The sequence below is a fragment of the Amblyomma americanum genome, chromosome 3 (assembly GCF_052857255.1).
Source record: "Amblyomma americanum isolate KBUSLIRL-KWMA chromosome 3, ASM5285725v1, whole genome shotgun sequence".
NCBI classification, from domain to species: Eukaryota; Metazoa; Arthropoda; class Arachnida; order Ixodida; family Ixodidae; genus Amblyomma; species Amblyomma americanum.
In genome coordinates, this window is record NC_135499.1 from 213,373,551 (window position 1) to 213,397,813 (window position 24,263).

The 24,263-nt window shown below is 48.5% G+C and overlaps 1 protein-coding gene across 1 annotated transcript in view; it reads right to left on the minus strand.

Annotated features, from left to right (window-relative positions):
* The window catches only part of Reck (Reversion-inducing-cysteine-rich protein with kazal motifs), a 46,958-nt gene extending 30,696 nt beyond the window's left edge, over nucleotides 1-16,262 (minus strand). The window contains exons 1-3 of the mRNA XM_077659903.1: nucleotides 16,071-16,262; nucleotides 3,843-3,925; nucleotides 256-337 (exon numbers count right to left, since the gene is read on the minus strand). Of these exons, the coding sequence (XP_077516029.1) occupies nucleotides 256-337; nucleotides 3,843-3,925; nucleotides 16,071-16,122 (217 nt within the window). The 5' untranslated portion in view covers nucleotides 16,123-16,262. The remainder of the gene's footprint in view (nucleotides 1-255; nucleotides 338-3,842; nucleotides 3,926-16,070) is intronic.
* Between the last annotated feature and the right edge of the window lie 8,001 nt (nucleotides 16,263-24,263).

The window sequence follows — 24,263 nt, forward strand, 5'->3', positions numbered from 1 at the left end:
ATTAAGTTACGCCTTTATTAGAAGACCTTAGAAGTACAGCTGATTTTTTTAATATTAGTAACCTATTTATGACTCCTGCATTTCGCAGCTGTATGCTTTTATCTTGGTAAGGCAAGTTTTTATTTTCTTACCGGACGATTCTCAGGTTAATGACTCACTGCTCCTGGATATAATTGACTCGTTAATCTGCTCACAGTCAAATGACCCGAGGAAGGGAGGGAGGGAGGGCAATGTCATTAACCACGAGACACTCACCCCCGCGTCCTTCGAGGCAGACCTGCAGGTCAAGCTCGTCGCTGCGCCGGCACCATGGCTCCAAGTCGTCGGCAGAGCGCGCCTGCGTGCGAGCAAAGGAGGAGCCTATCGCACAGCCGTTACAGATTAACTCAAAACAGAAAGGCCGAAGTGCCAGTGTTCGCGCGGCAACATCCCTGGTCCTCTATACCACGAGACAGAAAATAGCACGTTCTTGAGAGTGAGAGAACGACTTTATTTGAAGGACCTCCCGGAAGGAGCTGCCCGTAATGTATAAGATGTGGTTGGTGAGGGCGTGTTGTGCTCATGCTCTGGTTGGTGGGTGCGGTAGAAACGGTTACTGCTGAGCGTTGTCGTAGTACAAGAAGTTGTGGGCCCCGGTGACTTCTAGCGAGGAAGGACTGTGAGGTATGTCTCGATATCCATCAACGAAGTCTTCTTTATGGACTGTGAGGGAGGTTCTCTTTTCCCTGATAAACATGGTCCGTATGGCGTCGCGGCTTACCTCAGCGTTGTGACTGCCCAGTGAGTGAAGGGGGGTTTGATTGCGACATATAGGACGACCGTGTCTTCATCGTTGCCAGTGCAAGTTAACGACGCAAGTCTCCAGTCTAGCTATCGCCGTCTTAAAAAATAAAAAAAAGGATAGGCTTGGAAAAAAATTGGCGGTGGTTTACCTGTGGTTTAACCTGTAGTGACGCGATAGCTAAAGCTGGCCGAGTGGAACTTGCTCAGTTGAACTGCAAAGTCAGTCTTTCGCCGCTCCGTTTCGCTGGGCATTTCTTTATCTTCGTACCATTTGACACGGCGCATGCGCACAGCTTTTGCAGCTCGGTTTCGCCTGCGCGCCGCGCCGCCGGTGCTTCGCACCACGTGGCTGGTCACGTGACCAACCACGTGATCAGCCACGTTACGAACCATGTGATCAGCCGCACCACGTGACCAACCACGTAACAGCGTGGCGGCGCCTCTCCGCCACGGCGCCTCCACGCTGAAGGCTCTAAATGCTACCGTAATGTAGCCATCGCTACGAAACGGAAATCGCTATTTTCGCTACAACTCATCGCCACAGAGCACTGCATTTGTGTAGCTGCGCTGTGCCGCTGCAGGTGCCACTTCTTGTCACAATCATCTTCGTTTGGATGGCGACATACTCCTTATTTCCCCCTAGATTGTGATCTCTCATCTTTTTTTGTGTGTTAATTATGTGGGTCGGCTCCCATCGCTGTTGAATAAATCCACTTATTATCCGTTGATAGCTGACGTGATGAACATGCTACTTTTGAACTGACACCCCTCCATTGTTTACCAGGAATAGCACACTCCGAGGGCAGCAGAGGCTGTATAAGAGCGGTGACGCTCTATTTCTGTGAAATGCACTGGGTGCAGCGCTGGTTACATGAGTGAAACCGGGCACCCATGACGCTCGAGCAGTCATTTTCAGCGTTCATAGCCTTTTTTGAAGCGATAGCTACATTACGGTAGCATTTCGAGCCTTCAGCGTGGCGCTACGCTGTCACGTGGTGCGAAGCAGCTGCCGGCGACGCGGCGCCGTGACTGATCACGAGGTTGGTCACGTGAACAGCCACGTGGTGCGCAGCAGCTGCTGCTGCTCGCGCCGGCGAAACCGAGCTGCAACAGCTGTGCGCATGCGCCTTGTCAAGTGGGACGAAGAAGGAACGCCCAGCGAAACGGAGCGGCGAAAGACTGACTTTGCAATTCAACCGAGCAAGTTCCACTCGGCCAGCTGTACCTATCGCGTCACTCCAGGTTTAACCAGAGCTAAACCACCACCATCATTTTTCCCCAAATGCGATGGCCATCTTGTGCTTGACAGCAACAGCCTCCGGACCATGCGCTGGTGTTCCAGGCAGGGGCACATTTATGAGAAAGTTGAGGCGGCTGGGTGCTCCCATTTGTACAATGCATTTATTGAACTTCCTTTGTCGACAAAATAATAAAGATGTTTAGGGAATGCAATTCTGGTGCCGACAATTTCTCGCCGAGAAATGAAACCTTAGAATCTAAGGGCGATCCAGCTGTTTCGAGGTTCTATTGTCGGACACAACTGAAATCTGCAGGGGAGCTCCGACCACATTCGGGACAGCCAAACAGAATTACCCCGAGACCAAGAGTTGACCAATGCTTTTATTTTTTGCCTAAACAAGATGCTAAACATCAGACAAAATTATAAGCACAGAAATTTTGATGCAGTTAGTTTTTTTGATGCAGTCAAGCATTAAAAAGCTGATGTTGTTCACTGCTGTGATTAGTCAGCGGAGTTATACAGGACGTCGCGGAACGTGGCTCATTGTTAGCAGCTGCTGTTTTTTTCTTTAAGTTCTTTCCTACTATAGACAATAATGGGGTAGCGCAGCTGAAAGGTTGCCAGGGGACAGTTAACCTGGCTGAATATTCCGAATAAATTGGGGCCGTATCCACGTACAGTCCGCGGTTCCCCTTGTCATTCAGATGTCTACCTTAAAGTTGTACACTTCTGTGCACCCCCTCTCCTAGGAGAAAAAAGAACAGAAAAATCTAGCGACCGCTCCTAAGACTATATGGGAGGAACGGGGCGTGTCTTGTCTCAATAGTGGTATGAGCTACTGCTGGCATAGTCTATTCGCTGCAGTTTGTTTTCGTTTCATTTCCTCCGATGTCCTCCGCTCAGGGAACTCCTGGGGTTCGCTGTTGCACGAGTCCGCGCTTTCATTAATTTCTTCCTCCTTCTGTCGGGACATGGACTAGAAACTCAGCAGGAAATGCACAAAGAGCAAGAAAAGTAAAAGGGCAAGAACGAGGCCCGACATGGTGGACCGACCGCAATACCGGAAGTCTGCATTTAGCGCGGGTGTGCGCGGGGGATGGGGAGGGGGGTACGAAGCTTTCAAGTGATCACCTGATTGGAGTTGATTCAGAGAAGAGAAAAAGCGCCACCCATTCCCCTCACGCTGGAAAACTGACGAGGAAAGAGGATGTGCGGAAAAGCGTCGGAATGAAGAACCAAGCGGATACGACTAAGAAACAACTATCGTTTTCCAGCTGAACTTTCATAGACTCCTATGTAATCAGCTAAAAGAAACTCGGTACATTGTTATCGGCTAATGCCATAGTCGACAAACACGCAGTAATTCGTTCGAGAACACTGGGTATCAAGCCCATCCTAATAGTATCTTTCCCGAACCCCGTGTGGCTGCCGAAATGACTGCGCAAGAGAAGGTGTCATGACATGCGGTTTAAAACTGACTTTCTAGTTATCCCAACAAAACGGACGAAGCTCCGGATTCTTGCTGTGCACTTGCTGTGCACAGAAACCCCATTAGGAGCACTTTTCTTGCGTCCTCTTTCACGGACATTCTCAAGAGTACCGAGGGAGGGTTAAGCCTAAAAGCATTGTTTTCAGATAACAAAAAAAAAATGAAAAGAGGGTGGAAAATTCGCTGCGCATAAAATTAGTCTGGGGTAATGAATGAAAAAGAGGAAGAAGTATGATTCGGGATTTTATTGTATTGTACTGCATTACGTTGTATTTATTGTATTGTATTGTATTATATTGCATTGCACTACATGGTATTGTATTGTAATACCTGCAGGCACGCCCGACGGCATCCTTCCAACCGAGCTCTCTGACAGCAGGGTTGTCCATACCAGCGCTCAGCAAGCTCCAGTTCTGCGAAGTACACATTGAATAAAGACAGCCCCGATTCAGCCAACCGGGAATCCACTTTGCGGCAAATGCGGATCAGTCTAGCGATATGTTTGCACAATCGGTCGTGAGAACAGCGGGTCTCCACAAAAACGAGAACTGCTTGTAAAAATGTCTTGCGGTGCCATGCAGTTGCTAGTCTGTAATGTTGCAACAGCTATAGTGCGCCGTTTCCAAGAAAACGCGCAGTAACCTTAAGACTGCGAGACGGTCGCGCTCACTAGATACGAGCACCGCAAAAACATTCCGCAGCGACACGGATTGGAAGGGGGAACTTAGGTAGGAAAACAAGAGCACGAAACCTTAACACCTGACGTTGGCAGGCTAGAATTCGTAGCTGTCGCGTGAGTGGCAAGAGGCAGCTCCAGCTGTATCTTGCTGACCAAGCAGCAGCAAGCCACAGAGCTTTTTTTTTCTTTTTTTGAAGAAGCTGATGCAGTAAAAGAAGCAACTTTTCGAGTCGACTGCGTACGCACTACTGTTCGTTACAACCCAAGCTGTCAAAACCGCTCGGGTTCCGCCTCTGAAGCTGCAAACACAAATGTGCCCTGAAGCAACGGGCAGTGGCGCCGAAGGATTCACTTCTACTCAAAAAAAAAAAAAGACGCGACGCTGGAACCCATTTTGATCGCACACGTGCCGCGGGGTTCGAGATGACAGCGCAGGGACAATGTCTTTCGGAGCGACGAGCTAAATTTCTTTTCAGCGACGTGCGCTTGTATAAATAAACAAATACTCTCTCTTCCCCATTTTGATGAAAATTTTAATACAATATTAGGAAACTCAACATTTTAATTTTATTCCTTAACGTTAAATGATGCCATTTTATCTCAAGCACCATACGTCAACGAGAGATTCTGATGCCTGAACGCATGCACACATGCGAGCGGACACACCTCCAGCCTTCAAGTGCATTTGTGGCCCAGCCGACAACGCGAAAGTATATATTTTTGCTTTTCTTCTTCTCTCTTTTAACGCGATTCGCTTCCTAAATAACCCCTCGAGCAGTGGCGCACAAGAACGACTTTGCTAGTTGGTAGCGCAAAAAGACGATTCGCGAAAGAAAAAGATTCGTTTCACACATTCCCTCACGGGTGTACAGGGCGCCGCTTCAATTTCACCGACGACAAAGCTCGTCGCACAACAGCGCACACATTCGACGGCACGTGTACACAGCTACAGGGTGTCGACGGCACTTCACCCTTTAAACTGTTTCGGAGCCGAGCACCTCGCCCCTGTGCGATGCACCGTTTGTCGCGGGCGCGTTTGAGTGTATGCACACGTGGGGCGCTGCGGGCGCCGCCGGCAGCAGCAGCAGCTATTCTGGGCGCAGCTAGCCGCGGGCCCCGAACGCGGGGGAGAGCCCCTCATCGGCGACAGCCGGAGCGGAAACGAAGGAGGCGAGCTTGAAGAGGAGCGGGACGATTAAAGCGAACGAGAGGAGAGCCAGGCGCGGTGCTTTTGTGCGTCCCGAAACGGCCAAGGTTTGGGGAGACGCAGAGGCTGGGAGCTATTCTCCGCGGCTTCGCCCAGAACCCGCCGCCTGCGGTTTTTCAACGGGCAGCGAAAACGTCAGCGTTCGAGTTACTTGTGTGCTCGGCTCGAGGCAGTGAACCGCGGCTTCCTGAACGAGTGGTTGAAAACGCAGTTTATAAGTAGTCGAAGATGCGATGATCGAAGCCAGCAGTGTCTGTCAAAAGTACACCGACGAGCGTGGTAACTACACTAAATAAACAAAAATACCCAAGGGACGAAACAAGAGCAAGAGGACACCATAGCTTTGTGTCTGGAATAACGTGTTTGTCCCTTGCGCAATCCTTCGTGTAGCCCTGTGTCTTATGCAAACCTTTCTGGTCTGTTCTGTTTCCTTTTTTTGCGCACGTTACCACTTTGAAACCATTCAGTAAGCACCACCTACTTTTCAGCTGTCTTTTCCAGACAGACCACTGCTCGAGTTGCTCGTGCATCTGCCGGAACCTGTAGTGGGTCGTGTCTGGCATCTCAGGAATTTCAAAAGACGTCTCGAGAGCCCTCCACAATCTTTAGGCACGAAACAGTTACAACACCCGCCCGAGCCTCTTACTTGGCACAAGTGCGTTTACTTTGAAGGTTTCTTTGCCCTGTGGTCCTCGCAGAGGACTGTCGAGTTTGGTAAAGGCCTACAGGCCAGATGATTCGAGAATTAAAAAAAAGGGGGACTCTCTTACGAACCACATTTGCGGCGACAAAACACAGTGTAAAGCCAGGCTGCGGTCGTGTTGTGTGCGATGCGGCCTTCCCGTGCGTAGTAGAGTATGGCCCACTGCTAAAGAGAGCATGCGATTGCGTGTCCTCCGCTCTTATCGAAGCACTGCTGCCGAGAGCCCGCAATGAAGGGCGGTAGAATGCGCAGGCGCGGAGAGAAGCGCTATTGAGTCATTGAACCTGAGTTTCTGAAAGAGTTGGGACATATATGTAAAGTCTTTTATGGTGTCCCTCTAACTGCCGCATTAACGAATTCTTAGCACTCGCGCTGAGACGTGAAGGTTCCTTCTCAGCTGCGCGCAGTGCTCTCCGCTTAACCACCCCACCCAATCCGTTCATTTGCATATAGCAGAACACTTCAAAGCATTCAAAGACTTTGCATATACTGAAAACAGAGCTTTATTCTCCCAGCACAACCGTGTTAGACCGTCAGAGACTCGTGGGCGTTTATTCCCTACACATAACCGAGATTAGTTAAGGCACGGGTTCCGCACTTGCACCCGGAGAAGTTTCCGATGACTTCCCACACGCAATTACGGATTTCATTGCTCGTCCGAGCACGGCCGTGAGTCTGCTTGTCATGATCTCTCTCGTGAACTTTAGAGAAAACAAGTAACCGGTTACCGTTTCCTCAACTGACATGTTACTGAATCCAATGGTGTCACTGATTTCATTCACACGAAAAGCAACTGAACAATAACAGAGAAGTAAGCGAATACTTCTAAGCTCCATTTTCATCCATTTCTATTAGCATAGTACAAATTACACGGACTAGAATGAGCTGGTATGGCTTGCTTGACTGATAGTCTGTTGCTGTACATACATTGGTAATTTCACCAGCGATTGTTTTTCGAAGCTACCTTAGGTTGTTTTTTTTTTTCACTTTTCTTTGTGAAGACACTAGTAGCGACACTGAAGAGTACATCGAGGTACGCGCCGGAAGGAGGCTCGTTTCTTTGACGTACGAAGACCTCGCGCACCGCCCCGAAGTGGCGCGAAACGCCGGGCTTTTGCTGTTCTTCGCGCTCTGAGGTGGCAAAACTCGAGCTCAGTAAACATATTTTTGTTACGCCGTCGTGGTGAAATGCGAAGTGCGGATTACGTGGCCAGTCTAATGCAGGCCGCTCGGGCTTGCAGAGTGCTGACATCCTCGCGTGCCCGGCTCCTCCGCAACTTAACCATTGTCGCTATAACGCGAGTGAGTTCTGTGACACCAATGTTCGCCACAGCGCTCAGGTTCTGGAAGTTATACTATACTGGTTGCAACTTGTTTTCTGGAAGGAGAATGCCACAAAAGACTAGCAATCGATTACTGAAAAAAAAAAATTGAATTGCCGACAATGTTGCATCTTACAAACAATAATTATTGTGATGTGCAAAATTCGAAGAAAATGTAATTTATTACAAGTAATCCATTACTTGTAACGCGTTACATACCGGGCTGGTCACCACCTCAGTTTAACGTTTAGGCACAGTGGTCTGAGCGTAATTCAAAGTTTCCAGTGGTTGCAGTATAGGAACCTTGACACAACAAGACAAGCTGGATTATAACTAACTGGCATCATAAAGCTAGCGCCCGAAAAAATTCATTGCAGTGCATGGAAGGGATCTTCTCAGGAGAGGAAATTGCGGAAAATAATACACAGTCTGTGAAACTCGTTAAAAAGTGACGTCTGCATTTTGTGCCGTGAAATTGTGGAATGACATTCTTTTTATTAAAATCGGTATCGCCATTACGCACATTTCAATGTTACCTCAAGTGCTTTTTTGCTATGCACTTTAATCCTTTGATATATGACTGACATTCATTTTTTGTGCATCAGCTTTGTGCAATTTCATTTTTACATACTGTATTGGGCGTTTGTTGTATTTCTTTCTTTTGTTGTTGCTATGCAGTGGCAATGTTTCGCTGTATGATTGCTGTTCGTTATTTTTTATATATCGTGCTCATGCAGTTCCATTGTAACGCGTAGAATTCGCTGTTTGCTGTATTCCTTTTGATGCACATTCAGTATATTGTTATTTTCTTCTTTTCGTTCCATACAATATAGAGTTTTTTTATTTACATGAACAATAAAGGAGAGCTGCGTTGGTACTGCATAGCGGCTCCGGCTACTCCTTTTCAACCAATTCATAGTAACCACTTGGTCCGACGATGTGCAGTTCAACATAGCATAACACAACCACAAACAGTACACAACATATAAAACAAAGTACAAGCGTCAGGAAAAGCAACATTAATGAGCGAACAAAAACGCTATGAATGTTAAGAGAACAGTAAACAATAGAGTATACATAAGAGATATGAATAAACAAGGACAGAAGAACAAAAAATAAGCTTATTTGCAGTAAACGCAGCAAAAGTAAATAACAACGCTATTGAAGCACTCACACAAAAAAAAACAGAAAAAAAAACAAAAATACGTTTGTAAGAGTTTGTAAGAATTTTACTGCTGCTTTGATTTCGTGTTTTGTTTCTCTTTAACGCCTAATCGAGTGTCCCATTTGAGTGTGTGACTCTGTGGCCACAGTCTGTTCTATTATCGTTGGTTATTTCGTGTACTACGTGTCTATTAATAAACTGAAACTGCAATTATGCACACGTAACGCTGCTACGAGCTCTGCCTATTTTCCGTACTCTTCTCCTTTCTCTTGGAGTGCCTGACATCATTCTGGCTCAGTGGATCACCAACATAGCCTAGTAGAGGCAGCACTCTTTCTCAGGGGGCCCGACGGTACTGGCCTCTAATAAAATTTTCCTCCTCCTCCTCCTCCTCCTCCTCCACTCTGGTAGCAGCCCAATCATAGTGATGGTGACTGAATTACTCGCTCTTGTTCGCATGTTCTGGTTCTCTAGGCGCGCACTTTCGGTCGCGGGGCGCGAATGATGAGCTGGAGCTATTTGCTCCTACGTCCACATTCCCTGGACCCTGTTCCTCATCGGTACGACCGACCACCCTGCCCGCGGCGCCGGTTGCTGGGACAAGACAGTCGAGCGCGCGTCTTGAGTACGCCTTTATCTCAATACGGAAAGACGAGCACCGCACTCAGCACTCTGCCGCCTGGATACTTGCCCGCTGACGGATATCGGTATCTTCAGACGACGGCCACATGATTCGTCAGCCCTTTTTAAGTCTTTCCAGGCACTGCTCCGCTTCCGCACGCTACACGTCTTCGAGAAATTAATTCGCGTTTTTGCTCTGTCCCTTCTTCACTCCTCTTTGTCGTACCTCAGTGCAAGCTGGAATTATCCACCCAGCATCCCCTCCTTTCCTTTTCTCTCCTTCTTTGTCTCTCTGCTCTCCAAATTATACTTTATCAGCAAACTCCACGTGGTCGAAATTTTTCTGGAGCCCTCCATTGCGGCTCAAGGTCCTGTGTTCGATTTCCCGGACCTTTGGATGGAATTATATTTTTCTTTGCCTGGTCACGTGGGTTCCAGGACGCCACTTTTTCTGAACAGCTGGTTCGTTGCCAATAAGCCATATAATGTTTTCGCATTAAAACCAGAGTAATGTTGACCAACTGTTGGCCAGACCGTTATCCTGCCTCCAAAGCACCACCCGCGCTTGCCTTGCCTTTTGATAATGCAGCCGAGAGTGTGGCTACGTCTCGCACTTCAACGGACAACGATGGCAGGCGCCGTCACACCTTCCTTGCAGAAAGGAAGTGTCCGGCGCTTTTCTTCACAGTTAATGATGCTTAATTACTGACAGCTTCATAGGAGCCTGCATAAACAATCTTCTCCTAGACGTGGAAGGCGCAGGCTGAGAGCGAGCCCTGTACACGCTTCCTCTCTGTCTCAGTAATTGTGAGAAAACCACTGCATCTTTCAGCTCGGCTTTATTTTTCCTGTGGAAATTATATACAGGTTGTTTCATGCAACTTGAACCAAGGAATAAAAAAAAAAATTGACGCGCTGCAGCTGTGTGAAACCAACGATATTTGTTACCCGTCGTGGGGCGAAATTATCTTAGAGTAATTATGCGAAAATTTTAATACACATTTTAAGGCCAGGCGAGTTTCGTTAAGTTGTAGAGGGGGTTGCGACACGAGCGATTCTCTTTTTTGTAGCAACGTAACTTTCGCGTGGTCTTTTTTTTTTCAGCATTTAAAGAAGGCCCGCTAAATATGAAAAAAAAAGAAACACGTGATTGCGTACTTGCGCTACCGTATCGTAGCGCTGCCAAGCGCGTCCTGGGTAAACGAGGCGTGCGCGGCCACCGTCTCGAAGTGAGCGGCCGACGCGGCTCTCTCAGCATAGTCTCGAAAGTGCGTGAGCACGTTCTTCTTAAACATGGAAAGCGCGGGCCGTGATCTGCGATAAGTGATAGGCAGGCCATGCACTGCACTCGCATAGACAAAAGAAGAAAAGAAGAGAAAGCAATGAAGTCGCTTATTTCAAAGTAGCCTCCGGCTAGCTTTAAATAGCTTTAAATTTCTATTTGCACAAGTCGGGTTTGGCGCTCTCTCCCCTTTGTGCATTTTAGCCTGAATCTATAGAACATTTTTGGCTCTATTGTCGCCGATTCAACTCTCTGAGAAAAAGGTTGCTGGAGGAGCCCTTGCAGCATCTTGGCCTTAGTTTGAGCAGCCCGCTCTTGCTATCATTTGGCGCCGCCACATTTGGGTTCAGCCACAGATCTGTGTGTACCGCTGTTCTAAATTTCCTGATAGAATCTCACCGACTGCCTTGCTAAGTATTCCAAACTTTTCTTTTTTATCAATTATTACATTTTGACTTAATCTTTACTATTTAATCCCTCTCTTTATTATTATTATTATTCATATAATTTTGAAATCAAAAATCTCATCCCTTTTCTGTTCATGAGGAAGAATTCACCGGTGTTGCGCTCCCACGTGCTTTTCCTTTTTATTAACTGCGTTCAGGTAAATAGCCACCCGATTCTTGGCCGATCCCCCAGTGTGGGTATGTGCCATCTGTTGATAGGCTAACAACAACAACAACAACAACAACAACAACAACAACATAGCCTCCGATGGGGTGGGGGGTACGGTCAGTGCGCACATTTTGTTCGTTCAAAACACTTTTTGGGAGCGCTGGATGACGGTAGCACATGCGCATTGTCATGCGCTTTTTTTTTTCTCATATTTCGCAGGCTTTCTTTAAAAGCCTAAAAAAGGGACTGTGTGTACGAGGTGCAGGTGCATACAAAATTAAACGGAGCACGCTCTTGCATTCTAACATTTTTCACGCGTTTCCTAATTGAAACTGCGAACTGCTGCATGTGCAGGCTGACAGTGTACGCTAATGCGCTTTCTCATTACAAAAATATTGTTTCTTCATGTCCAATGGTAAAGGCGGGATCACAATTAGGACGGAATAGTGTGCTCCTTTAACTTTTGTCCGCACCTGTACGTCACTTGAAAAATCCGGATCGGTTCTTTCTCAACCCCCTCTACAACTTAACGAAACGCGTCTGACCGTAAAGTGAATTCTAGAAAATTTGCATAATAAATCTTAGCTATTTGTCTAATTAAGGAAAAATGTTAAAATACTCTGAGGAGCGCCACATGATGGGAAACGATATGTCGCTGGTTCCATCGAGCACCGGTATCCACCTTGATCCTTGGTTCAAGTTACATGAAGCACCCTGTATAGTTTCTTCTTTACAAAACATCGCAGTGGGCGGAGTCATCTGCATGCTGATTTCAGTAAGTCCTGCTCTTGAAACAGCCGCTGTGACCCGAGCGCGGGTCCTTTCATTTGAGATTTTAATGCGAGAGCATTATATGGCTCATCAGTCAGAAAATCCAGTGTTTCGTCTAGAAGAAATGAACCCAAAACCCACGTTACCTCATGACGTCATCGGCAGTGCCTACGTAATCAGAAAAGAAAGAAAAATAAGCTTTCTTCAAAAGTGGGTTCCTAACCCAGCTCGGCGCGAACAGGTCAGCTACGCTGGCTTATTCATTAGAGCACTACACCACCACCGCAGCACAACACCCCGTGTGCTAAACTCCCGATCTGGGTTTGGGTATCGTCGTCTTCATCAACTTCCGTTCGGGTGGCGCGAATAGATCAGCTTCGCTGGCCACTGCATCAGTACTCCATCGCCGCAGCCGAACACCCCGCGTGCATGCTTTCGCATTCACAGCACGTCGGTAGTCTTAAGTGTCCTGCGTAATTTTTGTATCTTCTTTCCTTCCTCCTTTTCCCTTCGCTGCCCCGTCAGGTCGGAAACGGTCCATATTTCTCATCTCGCGCTGTCCACCTAAGGGCGTCACGCGCCGGTGCTTCAAACAATGGCTCATTTAAATTTGATTTCACCGCGCGCTACTGCACTCCAAAATATACGTCCACTGGGGGGAGTGCACGGCTTCCTGAAAGGGGACCGGGATTCAGGCGGGCATATGCAGTAGCGCCCCGCTAAAAACCGTGCAGCGCATACCGAAGCTGTACAGCGGGCACGTCAGCGAATCTGGTGCCAAATTTTTCCCTGCTGCTCGCACGTCGAGGACAGCTCGTGATTTGACAAATCGCATACGATCGCCAATCAGTGCATAAGCAAACCGACGGGGTGCCCAGGCGTACCTTCGGGCGAGCAGTGCAAAAGCCTCGTGGATTCGAGCACCGGTCTAGATTCACAAAGGGAGCTCTTGGTTCCGCTACGCTGCACGCTTTTAGTACGCAGGCACGGTATAGGTGAGAAACACCAGCTGTTCTTCGCGTGGCAAGCTCCAAAGCCGTGGCGCAGGCAGTTTTGGCAACGCGTTGCTGAGGGCGATCACTGCGGGGCCTTCTTCTGAGTGCAATATTTTTACGCTCTGCGACAGGGTCTTTAAGTTAGCGCGTTTATAGGGAGGAAGTCGGAAAGGGGGAAGGGGTAGAGGGTTGTTGGCAGGAGGAAGGTCAATATTTTTTTTTAGGGGACTACAGCCGCTGCTGCACACTTTGTTGTGTTTTATGCGAGAGTTTCCCTCTTTCCAGCTTTAGTTAAGTGAGCGCGTTCAAAAGTTCAGTTTAAAGCATGGACTACAAAGCAAGCGAAACTTCATGTCTGATGCCTTCAATAAATTATGTACTTATGAGCCTACTTTGCCTATATTTCGGTGAAATGAACAAGAAGTGGCAGACCACAGTTTGAAAATTCATGCTGCACTGAAACCACATTTGGAGCAAAGAAGTAGAGTCGCTAAAGTTTTCCTTGAGACGAAAAGGATCTTCATGAAAGTATGCTTACATGTCCTTGCATATAAACTTCATCGAGTTAAGAACCCCATTCTCAGAGCAACATCAACAGAGATAATTATACTGATTTCTAGCGATAAAGAGGCGTCCTTACAAGGTATTGGTGCCTGTAGTGTCGAACGTCAGCAACATCAGTGAGCGTAATTATGCGCTCGGAAATACACGAATCTTAAAAGTACTCCTCCGTTGTCTGTATTCACCCTGTAAATGTTGGCATAGGCCTGCTGTCTTTCTCTGGTTGTATACGTACCCTGTCTGTGAATTAGCATACAATGCATGCCGCATACTTTCTTCTATTATAGTAGCACATTCCCTCAATTGCCGCCAGAATAAAAAGGCTAACCTTCCTTAGAGCGTCTCTTGCAGTCGGCCGACTGTCTAACACATATGTGCGTCGAGTTACAGATTAACGATCTAATATAACATAACAAAATTGAATGATAGTACAAACCTGCGATCGAAGTTTCACACACCCCAGCTGTTTGCATATAAGTAAGTAATAGTTTACGATGCCGCAAATCTTCTGAAACGATGCTATCAGCTCTCAAAGACAAATCCACGAAGCTAGCTGTTGGAATAATTTAACCCACTGAATATTCGGCGGAACACAATTATTGTAGTGCGTGTATTTGCTTTTTACGTTATGCAGATCAAGCAAAAGACATCTTATAGAAAAGTCAGTTTACGATGAAGCACTATCTGAACCTCGCAATTAGTCATTTGTTCAGAGTCAAAAACAAAAAAAAAAGCGCGAAAACCTTCCAACCGGAGCATCGTCATCATTACCAGAATCATCATCAGCGGAAACAATGTCACATTCATTGCAAGACAAAAACATATTCCACTGGTCTCCAATTAAGCACGTCTTGCGTTAGACGCGAGCACCGTACTCTAGCAAATAATTTTAATCCAACCTTCCCACGTCACTCTCAGCCGCTCCGTACGCTTTCCTTCGCCTAGAATCCACTCAGTCACCCTGACAGACCGTTGGCTGTCTGTTCTCCAAGAGAGTCAAAATGTCTCCATCAAGTATGTTTCCTCCTGTTGACTCCCACTATAGGATTACCTCCAGTTTTCTTAATCCATGCTGCTGACTGTTTGTTTCTTGGCGTTTCCACTGCCACTTTATACCCAGCAATTCTAGGCAAAATCATTCTTCAAAGGAAAACAGGTTATGAATGGAATTATTTCATATAGTGTGAGAGTTCACTATAACAATAAATATATCCGCAGCTCTGCCGTCGGCAGGTTTGAATTTTTTTTTGCTGTTAACGATTTTGCTATCGTCAACAACGTTCCCCATTCGTTTTCTATGGAACTCTTAACTGCTCGACGCGAGCGGCTGAAAAGCCTTTAAAAGAAAGATTTTGCTACACATCGGAAGACTGGACCATTACCTTCAATAGTTCCATCAGTGCCTTACAATATTCAAATTTCATTTGTTTCACAAGAATGCTACCTTTAACATAGGTATTTAAGTATTCCCCTGCGCCATCCTCACTTTTGTGCCAAGCCACACTAACCAATTAAAAGCAACAATTGAAGCAAGGCGTAGTTTACTTTGCTGTTCAACCGCTGGCGATAAAGTGCATACAATTTCTCAGAGAGCTCTCTGTCAACACGCTTCGAGCCTCTGCAGTCGTTCCTATTGTACATAAATAGAAGCAGATGAGCCGGCTAGTGCGCAGACTTGCGCGCAAATGTAAGAAGATAAAAATGAGAACCTGGTGGAAGAGGTGCCAGAATCCCTCACGAAAAAGCGCCGCCATATACTCTCGCTGTCCCCGAAGCAGCACCTACTGTTGACTGCGCGTGGGCCGACGCGACAAAGCCGGGCATCACTTATTTGGCGATCGAAATTGTTGCCATGTCTCGAAAAACTGCTTAGAAATGCCGTCGCTCAATGTCCTGACACGAAATATTGTACATCATCTCGTGGAGCTAGTGGAGCTGCAGACAGCTGGCGAAGTACTCAAAGTATCAGTCACTGAAGAAATAAAAAAAAAATATCAGTCGAGGGATACGAGTGCATGCCACATCATTCGAGCGGCGCTATTTGTGCCACATTGACAACGCCTGTTCCCCCACCTACGCGCCCTTCGGGCGAGGTCGGCTTCGACGCGCTCAAAATTCAGCGAACCTGGCTTCATGCGCCGTCACTCAGAAAAGCGCCGTAGGTGGTGCGTATCGTGCGCCTTACGCAGCGATGCTTGTTCGCTCTACTCGCGGTTCCAAATAACGCTGGACTATCTAACCAGAAGATTTCAGCTAACAGCGTCGCAGCGAGAGCAGATGACATCACTGCAGCGTCAGCACCTCTGACTGCTGGTAAACCATGCAAACGTCTCCGGATCAAGCTGCTCTGGAGGAGCCTTAACGTCTTCCTGACCCCTTGCCTTTGACTACCCACTTGCGCGTCCCGCTGAAGTTTATCGCCGCTTCCAAATCACTGCGCGCCACAAACCACGTGTGTCGTCTACCTGCGCGGCAGGTTTGGCGGAACGGAGCATGCACAGAGCTAGAGGGACTATACTGAACGCGAGCACAGTGCTGCACGTCGGCGGACGCGGCCACGGCACCGGGATCGCCGGCGCGCTTCCGGCCGCTGCAGCGGCGTGGCCGAGGACGCGAGAGGCTATAGCTGCTGCTCACCGAGGCCGTTGGCCAGGGCCCAGAAGACGGAGACGAGACCGGCGCTCCACATGGCCGCACACGGCGCGGGCTTCTGACACGCACCGGTGCGTCCCCGCGCGCGCGTGCCAGTGGGCTTCTGTCGCGGCGACGCCGGCGCGCACACTGGCCTCTCCTCCTTGCCCTCTTCCGGGCCCAGACCGCCGCGCACCCCGGCGGGACCCACACGCAACCAGGTTTAATTTGGGCACCCCAAACTGTGCGAGCCTGGTGCCCCTGGGGTTCGGGTGCCCGCACCGCAGGGCTGTCCTGATGCGGGAAGTAGGCGAGGCCGACGCGACGCACGTGCAGGGGCACGTGCGCCGAGAAGCTCCTCTGCGGCCGAGGTAGCAGCTAACCTCCGACCAGAAGGAGAGGGTGCAGCGGCAGAGGAGGTGCCCTACCGATCTCACGACAAGTCTGTGTCACCCTTTGTCACGTTTTGTGAAACCAGAACTTGAACCTGCGTTTTGCTTACCCGCATAATTTATGCAAAATTATGCGGACTGCGCCTGATCGAGACAAGCTGTGCGGCTTTGTCTGCTGTTATTGGCTCTAAACGCCTTACCGAACGCCTGTTTTTTGTTTGTTTGTTTTGCTGTAAAAACGATTGCGACCTGCAGTGGTGATATATGATCCCATGTTTACAAAGCATGACCGCTGCTACCGGACGCAAAAAGCTAATGACGCCTTCTTTTCATCGCAGTCATCTTGTCTGCTTTGGCCTGTTGTATACGTCTTTGCGGACAACTAGTAAATTTTCCCCGCAAAGTTTCTGACCGTGCACTCTGTATTCTAGTGAAACGTTCAGAAGCACCCCTTTTCATTCCATCTTTTTTGAAAACTTTATGGTTCTGGTAATTTATTCAAGCTCGGAACGATATCAACTTCGCATGCATGATGTTTGTAAATTTTCTTACAAATTCCGCTGCCATAGTCAGATATCTACCGAGCAGTCCAAGTAAGCGCCTTGCTGAAGCTTTCATTTACAGCTAGAACGTCAGTTGAGCCTGGAGCGCGTTCTCTCCGTGCAACAGTTTCTATGCGTTTCAGTAACTCTGGCATCGTTATCGGAGCTCAAGCTGGCGGGGTTGACCGTGGCAGGGGCGGTAATAAATGAAAGGCGCTCGCGCAGCCTATATGGACGCGTCTTGTGGCTGTCGCAGACACCCGACTGTCGCAGCTGTCATATCAAGGCGCGGGCCTCCCTCGCTATCGGCTTCGCAGAAGAGATGGGGTCGCCTCCTCGGATGCATCGAGGGTCGCGTATCCCGTTTCATTCTACCCAGCATTCCCACGGCGACGGTTGTCTGAAGCAACGGCTGAAGGTTTTAACGCGCTACCACTGCGGAACTGAGCACAGAACACACGCGACGAACGCAAGACAAGCGCGCACTTACAGCTTTGGTTTCTTAAAAAAAAAAGTGCATTTATAAGTCCATGCGCACGCCCAGGCCAATGTACACAAGCAATCGAATTATAACGAGCTGTGTTACACATGTGTGCTATCGCCGGTTACTTATTATTTTTACCGCCGTTAGCGTGACGGAGGCGGCACTTAGGCAGCGCTCGTGTGTGTCTGGTCTTTCTGCGTCTCGCCTTTTTGCGCTGTTTTTTGTCCAAAATGTTCTGTCCCCGACTCGCCCAACGATATACTTTGATGCACTCGTCTCGCCTGTCTTAGGAAACTCAAAAGCCTCTCTTATCTCTCGTTCTTATCCTTTCTTGCGCTCAAGCTAAGATTGTCGTTTCTTCAAAACAACGTGCGCATTTTTGCCTTGAGTCATTTGAGAAGAGGTGGCCAAGCTTCGAGATTTGAGAAATGTTAGTGTCATGCTCTCTCAACATGGTATTCAGGCACCTGTCAGACTGACATGTGTAACACTTGACACATGACAAGGAAGTATTATAAGCGGGAAATACCCATCACAATTCACAAATTCTTCTTCGTGAGCTATTTCACATGAGTTAGTTCTCTCTTTTTTTTTTCGTCTTATTTTCGCCTTTTTGGCAAAGGCTCATAGCTTTCCGGGATAAAAAAGTGTGTGTGTGTGTGTGTGGGGGGGGGGGGGGGGGGGGTCGTACACACCAGCTGCGTGAAGCAACTGCGTTTCGAGAATTTCACCGCGTAGCATTCCCAAACACAGCAAAGAGAAAGCTCAGCCGAGTAGCACTGTAGCATCGTTTAGAAGGGACTTGCGTGTAACCACTGCGTTAAAAACGGCTTTTTTCCGTCGTAAACTGAAGGTACGATGCGTCGCATGCTGCAGCTACGTCGTGCTGTGCATCATGCTGTCCGCCCTTGTGCATTTTTGTTCCCTTCTGAGAAAGCAAGTAGCCAGTGCCAGCATCAGGCAGCAGCTTCTCATTATATGCTCGCGTAACTTTAATTCTTGCAACCCGATCTTACTTATGCCGAATGGCACAGTGTGGGCACCTGCATGATCGAAATGATACACTGTGTTACAAAGCGTTGAGGACAGTCAAAGGGTGGTTTGCTGTAAACGACAAGCGCAACATTTTCAATAAACCACCGACTGGTACGGATGCATGCATAAAGCGACTAGTATTCTTTCCGGGATACGGTTTTTGTTTATGGGGTTTAACGTCCCAAAGCGGCTCAGGCTATGAGGGACGCCGCAGTGAAGGGCTCCGGGAATTTCGACCACCTGGCGTTCTTTAACGTGCACTGACATCGCACAGTACACGGGCCTCTAGAATTTCGCCTCCATCGAAATTCGGCCACCACGACCGGGACCGAACCCGCGTCTTTCGGGCCAGCAGCCGAGCGCCATAACGACTCAGCCACGGCGGCGGCCCGTGCTTTCCTTTTCGGGATGCATTCTTCACACTTTTCAAACGACATGACTTATGCAGATAAATGGAAGATGAGGAAAGGGGAGGGCATGGCGATAAGGAAGAAGGGAAAGGGAGTCCTTCTCGATGTAGTTCTCCAGTTGCGCCTTATAAATTAACCGGAGGAACGAGCCCAGGATGGAATCCGCCTTTTTTTCACGACGCGACTGCGCATGCGCCCATCCCCTGGCGGCGGTGTCGCGAAACATATTGGAAGGTCGCTCGCTCCACTCGAGACCGGTCGTGGAAGTGTAAACAAACCGGCTTCCTACGCGGGGTGCGTTGCTGCAGCCGTCGGGCGTTCAGCGCGACGCATTTGGCGATACCTACGAAATGTGTTGCATACGGCAGCAATGCCCAATATGTAAAGGAAAGGAAACTCGGATTTTTTCGCTTTCCGAGCGCTTCCCGGGACAGCCTTCGAAGCGAAGCGTGGAGAAAAGCAGTTCGCCGGCTAGACGATCGTGCCGCCCTTGGGCACGGTCAAGCACGTCAAGACTGTGCGGGAATCAATTTGTGACAGGTACGGACGAGGTACTGTGTTTAAATGCGTGTGCAGTCTATCACGAAGTGTTTTATTCATGGGCAGGAAGGCCTCGAATGTCACCGCGGCACCCAGACTTCGTTTCGACGCTTTTTGCTTTCTCAAGCAAGAAGGCCAAATGGGCAAGTGCTGTGAGCCGCTTTCAACGCGCGATGGAGCGGGCAACGAAAAAGAAGCTACGAGAGCATTCGCGCATGGTGCTAAAATGTTGTCATAATCTCCTATGAAAATTTCCTTGTTTATGCCACTACACCCTGGCCAATCTCCCCGTGTGGGTATGCGCCATGTATTAAGAGGCAGAACAAGAAGAAGGTGCGTTATGCGTGTGTTCGAACCATATCCACGATGAAGAGCTCTGCGTGGTATCACCGGAATGGATCAATGTGCGCCCCTCGCGCTCGTCTTTCTGGACGCGCATGCTTGTTTAACCTATGCAGCGGTGTGTTGTGGGAAAATACAGTGAAATGCTAACAGAGCTGCTTTGTTGCGAGTACGCTTGTGCTTTTATAGCTCGTGTAGCTATTCTGCAGCGCTTGAGCACAACGATTGCTTGTGAAAACTGTTGTCCCTAGTCGTTTTCTGTACTACGGCGTGCACGATGTAGTATCCACCTTTCATGAATGGCAGGCATATACAGCGGAAAACGCCAACCTCACTGATCGGGGATATTTCATTGAACATTATGTTCCGAATGTAGCCTTCATCTCTGAAGCGGCGGCCCTTGCTAGCTGGTGTTCGCATCGCATGCCGGATGATCGGAGATTCTGAAGAATTTGCTTTTCAGTGGGCACTACAGCCTGCCTCGGACTTCGCACCACGCCATCAGTCAACCCTAGAAATCCTCCAGGTACCAGGTGCTGCCCAGGACACGCCATCGTTGACAGATTCCAACAAAACGTGCTCCGCAGCGGCAATCAGTCCGGCCGGGTTGGGCGCGCAGTACCCTACAAGTGAGCTTCCAGCGTTGTACGCGAGGTGGCAGCACAGGAAAATGAAAAAGGCGGATTGCGGCGTCATGCGTATACCCATGGGCGTACCCATGACTCCTGGCTTGTCGGTCTAGGGATATCCTGGTGCAGGCCACCGTACAAACAGGCAGTCTCTGCCACCTTCACTGTAGAACCCATGTGATATGAGCTCTTTGCGCTGGGATCAAGAGTATAAATACGTTGTCAGACTTGCATTCATGTTAAGTTCATGGTTGCTTGAGTTGCCGGTTGCCGTTTATTTACTTGACAATACTCTAAATCTGATTTTTAGGATGTGAGGATGTAAAGTGCACACAACTCTTGATAACTGGATATACAAAATGCACCGATACAGAATACTGTTAACAAGGTACAGGCAAAACACACAAGACTGCAACAGTCAAGATTAGGCATAATACACTACTCATAAAGTGCATACTTTGCACTTTATTATGGGAGACACGCCACCTGCCCAGCACAAGCTCCCATGGGTAACCACACCAGCACGGCTGCGGGGCTCAAGTCGCTTATATCTGCATAAACCACCTTTCATACTTTTAATGAAAACAGCGCGCGAAAGACAGGACTGAGAATAGGAGACACGCACGCACGCAGCGCTGACAAACCACTCGAATTTCGCGCGATTTTTTCGTTGGAATCATGTACCAACTGGCCCGGCAACTTTCCGTGATTCACCATTCATACAAAGCGCCCCAGAGGCCCAAAAAGGCAGTTTCTGTACTCCCATCTCAACGCTTGCACCACTATCGAAACTACGGCCTCCCTTAGCCAGTCAGGAGAGCCCTAAAGCTGTTCATCTGTGCCTTGTCGCCTGCTTGTCGTCTCTGCACATGATGCGGTGTCTGAAGAAATGACGCCATTGAAAAAAAAATAATACCGCTGCCCACAAGCCACAAGGAAACACCTAAACAGCACCAGCGTGACAGTATCGGTTTTATATCAAGAGCATCTTCCAAGACTGAGCAACCATAAGTAGCGGGGTGTTCGAAAATGCATGTACGAAAGTAGAGTGCAAAAGCTGTAACGATATGGCTGCGTTTGCCGCTAAACAATGGTGTTTTGTGCCCGGAACCATACGCGCGAAGAAAAAGAAATTAAAAATAATTTGGAGGGAACACTTAAGCTCCGCCTGAAGGGTATGACGCGATTGCGTAGTGGGTTATAGGCTTTCCCTTCTGAGCAGTTTGGCACATTTGAATGCATTTTTCTTTTTTAATTGTTTAAGTTAATTAATTGAACAATTACACACACTAAATTTTCTTAATTAGCATCGAGCACTGGCTTTTCATCCTCAGCATTCCGACACCTTGGAACCCACTTTTTCAATTTTGTTTCTCTTTTTTCATTTCTAACATTAATCAGTTACAATGATTTCCTATAACCTGTCATCGCCTATCACACACCAATCAATCATCAATCACTAGAACTAAAAATTACCATGATAAGATTTTTTATTTACGAAGCCCCCGATTATTTCCGACACGCGGTGCCGCCTACTTCTACGCCGACGGCTTTTCGACCGAGCGAGCTGCATTCGCTATCACGTAATAAAAGTCGCCAGTCGAGCTCGGATATAGCGAAACCGACTATATCGAAGTATTGTTTACATCGAACAGTCAGAACACCCGCGTGAAAATCTCATAGCGCTATTGTTCCTGTTTATCGAACTCGCGTTCAGCGAAACATCTGTCGTATCGAACGGCATGCCGTGCCCCTGCAAGTGGCGCTTTTCCTAATCACACTCTTCGATTAATTTGCGCGTGCAGATACTGATCATCTGCGCATGTCTTGCACGCCTGCTATCGGCGCTATCACTCTTAATCCGCGTGACAAGGAGAACAATGGGTGTGCTTGAGGCTAGTCTTCGATCGCCTACTCATTTTCCATGCCTCGTCGCTGTCATCCAAGGTAACTAAAACCTAGTGGCGTTCCTCGCCTGGCGTGTTGCGCTGCTGAAGGTCTTGCCGAGGCTAACTGCAGCCTAATTTTAATAGGATTATTAATGCGATAGCATTTAGGCATTGAAATAGAACTTTTTGCGGGACTAGTTGGCCAATTCTGACGTATGTAAAGCAGCTTGAATGAGGATGCCCCAAGGCAATACGAATATGGGACTGTCCCACCTTCGTTTCGTCTTCGGGCACCTGGTTGTTCAATTTCGTAGGACGTAATCAGGCTCACGTGACCCCAATCGGCCAATCAAGGAGCAGCGAGAAAGTCGGGATCCCCTGATTGATCGAGAGAGTTCAGGTGACCATATGATGACATCACAACCTAGATAGCGTGGAAGGTGGCAGCCTGCCCACCGGATTGTGAGCAAACTGCCCACAGTTGCCAAATTCGGTGCAGTTGCCACCTACCCACCGTGGCACTGAGCATTAAGAGAAGCCAGTAACTCTAGCTTTGCGGGAGCTCGGTAAGAGCAACCTATACGTGTGGTGACTGTGTTTGAGACAGTCACCTTACGAGGAAGTGGCGCATCGCTTAACCTCTGCGCCACTTCAAAGATATTGTGTTCTATGACACTCCTAGATGTATCACACTTCAAGGTCGAAAGCACTTCTTACCTGTGCACTGCACCTCTCGCTTTCTATCACTTCTCTCAGTGCTGCCCTTCTTCCTTAACCCGCTGCCCGCATTTCTGCTTTGACCGACTGGGACAGCGAGCCAGCGAGAGCGTGTCGTAGTGAGCCACTGCAAGAGAGGAGACGCCAGACCAGCCTCTGATCGAGAAAGGTCGCCCGTGAACCCAAAATACGACGCTCCGTGGAACGCTCCACTCGTCCGAGACAGCTTTCTGTCCCCTGACAGTCACTTGGAAGCTAGACAGCCTACCAGTGCAGTGCGCCGCCGGCCGAGATGGCCTATCGCTCAGCCTGGCTTGGCGCAGCCGCGACAATGACGAATGGCCGCAGCACCTGCGCTGGTCGAGACGTCTTCTTCGCTGTGAGAAAGCGCGCCATTGTTGCTTCAGCCCTGGGAAGTTCACGCCGGTGAAAAGCAATGCATTCAGAGCAACACGCTTGGTTCTGAGCAGCGTATACACTTCTTTGTGTCGGTTTCTGCATGCAGTTGCGTCACGCTTGGTGCTTGCCACACCTGAGGATCGGCTCTTGTGAAGAGATGGGCACCTCGCAGTAAGACTTGCTCGATCACCTACGCTGGCTGCAAAACTTGCGCTCCGGTTACAAACCCCCTGAGATAGGCAGACATGCAACGTGCCAGGCCCTCAAATACGTTCCCATAGGGCGCTCGCCTTTTGATCCCGGGTTTACGAAAGACGGCATGACCTTTTTTCATGACATTACCCACCATCACACCTTGGGCAGGCGAGTTTATCCCCCTCCGGCTAAAACGCTGCTCAAAGCACAAGAAACCACGTGGGAGCGGCTTCAAACGCGCTCCCTAACAGGTCGCCAGCAGTCATGGACTAGCGGCCACCTAACACGGCCCTCCGATCACCGAGCTCTTTTTGAAGAAATAAAATGTTTTTCCAATCCAATCACCCCATCGGATGTTCTAAGGTCAGAGGTCAAAGGTCAACCCAAAGGTCACCCAATGCCAAAGGTCAGAGAGGAAAGATCAGAGGTCAAAGGTTAACTAGAGGTCATGGGTCAAAGGTTCGACACCATTAGTGTACCACATACGGTCATACACGGTTAACGTGGTTGGGCTGAAGGTCGTTCAAGAAAATTCTCCGGATTACGCGATGACTGCTTTACCTAGCGTAGTGAAGCTTTCCGCTTAGAAAGCAACAAAAAGTTATAGAAATAACATAAAATGAAA